At 59.5% G+C, this 5000-nt stretch overlaps 1 protein-coding gene across 1 annotated transcript in view; it reads right to left on the bottom strand.

Moving 5' to 3' along the window:
* Positions 1-61: 61 nt before the first annotated feature.
* Positions 62-5000, bottom strand: part of LOC138866524 (uncharacterized) — a 19094-nt gene continuing 14155 nt past the window's right edge. The window contains exons 4-5 of the mRNA XM_070139591.1: positions 1027-1163; positions 62-78 (exon numbers count right to left, since the gene is read on the bottom strand). Of these exons, the coding sequence (XP_069995692.1) occupies positions 62-78; positions 1027-1163 (154 nt within the window). The remainder of the gene's footprint in view (positions 79-1026; positions 1164-5000) is intronic.

Below are 5000 nucleotides of genomic sequence, written 5' to 3' on the forward strand. Positions count from 1 at the left end.
AATAGGTATAGGGATTACCATAGGATTTGGGAGATTACTAACAGGAAGGGAAATACGACGATTATGAGGAATTGGTAACTGGAGAAAAAAAAATGGGAATTACTTGGTAAAAAAAGATGATAGGAGATTATCAGATAAAATTAAGGGGAAACTGATGTAAAAAAAGTTGATAATATTACTGGTGGGGAAACAAAACGAATGGAGGAGGGGGGGGGAGAGGGGAGAGGGAAGGGAGCTAATGGGATATTACTGGGAAGGGGGGAAGGGGTGGAGGAAAGGGGGAGAGGGAGAAGGGAATAATAACACAGGAAAGGTCACATAGGGGGGGAAAAAGAAAAGAAAAAATATAAAAAGAACAAGAATTTGACGAGGAATTTGATTTTTGAATTTTAAAATATTTTTTTTTTCGTGATTGTGGACGTTCGCTCTTCCACTTTTATCACAACTATTATCTCATTCTATCATAGTTCTATCTCTCAGCACACTTGTATGTCAGCCTAGGCACACGCACATATACATATGCTGGCACATGAACGCAATGTCTCTTTCTCTCTCTCTCTTTCTTTCTCTCTCTCTCTTTCTCTGACTCTCTCTCTCTCTTTCTCTCTTTCTCTCTATCTCCCTCCCCCCCCTCTCTTTCTCTCTATCTCTATCTCTCCCTCCCTCCCCTCTTTCTCTCTCCCTCCCTCCCTCCCTCCCTCCTCTCTCTCTCTCTTCTTTCTCTCTCTCCCTCCCTCCCCCCCTCTCTCTCTCTGTCTCTCTCTGTCTCTGTCTCTCTCTCTCTCTCCCTCTCTCTTTTTCTCTCCCTCCCCCTATTCTCTCTCTCTCTCACCCCACACACCTCCCACCCCCCTCCCCTCCCATCCCCTCACTCCCCCACCCCTACTCCCTCTCTCCCATCCCCTCCCACCCACTCCCTCTCTCCCACCCCTCCCCACCCACTCCCTCTCCCCCACCCCCCACTCCCTCTCCCACCCCCCACCCCCCCCCCATCCTCCCCCCTACCCCTACCCCCTCTACCCATACCGTACCTGCAGACGCGATCGTTGCGGCAATCCCGTCCAAGATTATGACACTGATTGATCGGCGGCGAGTCTTTCATCTGGGCGCAGGGCGGGTGGAGTCGCCTCTGGGCCTCCACGCATTCCTTCTGGCTGCTGTTGCTGTTGCGAGAGAGAGACGAGAGAGAGAAAGGGGATAAATTAGAGATAGGTGGTGGGGCGTGGGTGGGTGGTTGGGGCACGCATTCCTTCTGGCTGCTGTTGCTGTTGCGAGAGAGAGAGAGAGAGAGAGAGAAAGGGGAGAAATTAGAGATGAGAGAGATGAGTGGTGGGGCGTGGGTGGGTGGTTGGGCCACGCATTCCTTCTGGCTGCTGTTGCTGTTGCGAGAGAGAGAGAGAGAGTGAGAGAGAAAGAGGAGAAATTAGAGATAGGTGGTGGGGCGTGGGCCACGCATTCCTTCTGGCTGCTGTTGCTGTTGCGAGAGAGAGAGAGAGAGAGAAAGGGGAGAAATTAGAGTTAGGTGGAGTCGCCTCTGGGCTTCCACGCATTCCTTCTGGCTGCTGTTGCTGTTGCGAGAGAGAGACGAGAGAGAGAAAGGGGATAAATTAGAGATAGGTGGTGGGGCGTGGGTGGGTGGTTGGGGCACGCATTCCTTCTGGCTGCTGTTGCTGTTGCGAGAGAGAGAGAGAGAGAGAGAGAAAGGGGAGAAATTAGAGATGAGAGAGATGAGTGGTGGGGCGTGGGTGGGTGGTTGGGCCACGCATTCCTTCTGGCTGCTGTTGCTGTTGCGAGAGAGAGAGAGAGAGAGAGAGAAAGGGGAGAAATTAGAGATGAGAGAGATGAGTGGTGGGGCGTGGGTGGGTGGTTGGGGCACGCATTCCTTCTGGCTGCTGTTGCTGTTGCGAGAGAGAGAGAGAGAGTGAGAGAGAAAGAGGAGAAATTAGAGATAGGTGGTGGGGCGTGGGCCACGCATTCCTTCTGGCTGCTGTTGCTGTTGCGAGAGAGAGAGAGAGAGAGAAAGGGGAGAAATTAGAGATAGGTGGAGTCGCCTCTGGGCTTCCACGCATTCCTTCTGGCTGCTGTTGCTGTTGCGAGAGAGAGAGGCGAGAGAGAAGGGGGAGAAATTAGAGATGAGAGAGATAAGTGGTGGGGCGTGGGTGGGTGGTTGGGGCACGCATTCCTTTTGGCTGCTGTTGCTGTTGCTGTTGCGAGAGAGACGAGAGAGAGAGGTAGAGAGAAAGGGGGGGAAATTAGAGATGAGAGAGATAAGTGGTGGGGCGTGGTGGGGTTGGGTGGTTGGGGGGTGGGGGGAGGGTGGTTGGGGGGAGGGTAGTGGGAGAGAGGTGGGAAGGGGGTGGGGTGGGGTAGGGAAGGGGGTGAGTGGGTGGTTGGGGGAAGGGGAGAGGTGGGGTGGGGGGTGGGTGGTTGGGGGGAGGGTGGTTGGGGGAGGTGGGAGGTGGGGTGGGGTGGGGAGGGGTGGGGAGAGGTGGGGTGGTTGGGGGAAAAGGTAGGGAAGGGTGGAGAGAGGTGGGGTGGTGGGGTTGATATGAAGGTGGGGTGGGGAAGTAGGTGGTTGGGGGGAGAGGTGGGGTGGTGGGGTTGATGTGAAGGTGGGGTGGTGTTTTTTCTATCGGTAAAAAAGTCGTATGTACACTTATATACAAATAAACAAAACATATACACCAATTCCTGTAACTAATCATAAACAAACACATACATACAAACAAACCAAAGACACCCAGTGTTAAACAAGCACCCACGCAAACATCTCGCATTTTCAACCTTATGTCCCCTTTCCATACGGCCCTAAAACTTGCTCAAGAAAACCTTTTTAGCTCGATGAGGAAACTTTAAGCCATTTGCCAACGAAGCACCGGGCTGACACGACCTCCTCGGGCTGACTGACACGACCTCAACGCGGCTGACACGACCTCAACGCGGCTGACACGACCTCAACGCGGCTGACACGACCTCAACGCGGCTGACTGACACGACCTCAACGCGGCTGACACGACCTCAACGCGGCTGACACGACCTCAACGCGGCTGACACGACCTCAACGCGGCTGACTGACACGACCTCAACGCGGCTGACACGACCTCCCCGGGCTGACTGACACGACCTCAACGCGGCTGACACGACCTCCCCGGGCTGACTGACACGACCTCAACGCGGCTGACACGACCTCCCCGGGCTGACACGACCTCCCCGGGCTGACTGACACGACCTCAACGCGGCTGACACGACCTCAACGCGGCTGACACGACCTCAACGCGGCTGACACGACCTCAACGCGGCTGACACGACCTCAACGCGGCTGACACGACCTCCCCGGGCTGACTGACACGACCTCAACGCGGCTGACACGACCTCCCCGGGCTGACTGACACGACCTCAACGCGGCTGACACGACCTCCCCGGGCTGACACGACCTCCCCGGGCTGACTGACACGACCTCAACGCGGCTGACACGACCTCAACGCGGCTGACACGACCTCAACGCGGCTGACACGACCTCAACGCGGCTGACACGACCTCAACGCGGCTGACACGACCTCCCCGGGCTGACTGACACGACCTCAACGCGGCTGACACGACCTCCCCGGGCTGACTGACACGACCTCAACGCGGCTGACACGACCTCCCCGGGCTGACACGACCTCCCCGGGCTGACTGACACGACCTCAACGCGGCTGACACGACCTCAACGCGGCTGACACGACCTCAACGCGGCTGACACGACCTCAACGCGGCTGACACGACCTCAACGCGGCTGACACGACTTCAACGCGGCTGACACGACCTCAACGCGGCTGACACGACCTCAACGCGGCTGACACGACCTCAACGCGGCTGACACGACCTCAACGCGGCTGACACGACCTCAACGCGGCTGACACGACCTCAACGCGGCTGACACGACCTCAACGCGGCTGACACGACCTCAACGCGGCTGACACGACTTCAACGCGGCTGACACGACCTCCCCGGGCTGACGCGACCTCCCTCCCCGGACTGACACGACCTCCCCGGACTGACACGATCTCCCTCCACGGGCTGACTGACACGACCTCCCCGGGCTGACACGACCTCCCCGGGCTGACACGACCTCCCCGGGCTGGCTGACACGACCTCCCCGGACTGACACGACCTCCCCGGACTGACACGATCTCCCTCCACGGGCTGACTGACACGACCTCCCCGGGCTGACACGACCTCCCCGGGCTGACACGACCTCCCCGGGCTGGCTGACACGACCTCCCCGGACTGACACGACCTCCCCGGACTGACACGACCTCCCCGGGCTGACACGACCTCCCTCCACGGGCTGACTGACACGACCTCCCCGGGCTGACACGACCTCCCCGGACTGACACGACCTCCCCGGGCTGGCTGACACGACCTCCCCGGGCTGACACGACCTCCCCGGGCTGACACGACCTCCCCGGGCTGGCTGACACGACCTCCCCGGACTGACACGACCTCCCCGGACTGACACGACCTCCCCGGGCTGACACGACCTCCCCGGGCTGACACGACCTCCCTCCACGGGCTGACTGACACGACCTCCCCGGGCTGACACGACCTCCCCGGGCTGGCTGACACGACCTCCCCGGACTGACACGACCTCCCCGGACTGACACGACCTCCCCGGGCTGACACGACCTCCCTCCACGGGCTGACTGACACGACCTCCCCGGGCTGACACGACCTCCCCGGGCTGACACGACCTCCCCGGGCTGACACGACCTCCCCGGGCTGGCTGACACGACCTCCCCGGACTGACACGACCTCCCCGGGCTGACACGACCTCCCCGGGCTGACACGACCTCCCCGGGCTGGCTGACACGACCTCCCCGGACTGACACGACCTCCCCGGACTGACACGACCTCCCCGGGCTGACACGACCTCCCTCCACGGGCTGACTGACACGACCTCCCCGGGCTGACACGACCTCCCCGGGCTGACACGACCTCCCCGGGCTGGCTGACACGAC

Source organism: Penaeus vannamei, chromosome 26 (assembly GCF_042767895.1).
Source record: "Penaeus vannamei isolate JL-2024 chromosome 26, ASM4276789v1, whole genome shotgun sequence".
In the NCBI taxonomy this organism is placed as follows: domain Eukaryota; kingdom Metazoa; phylum Arthropoda; class Malacostraca; order Decapoda; family Penaeidae; genus Penaeus; species Penaeus vannamei.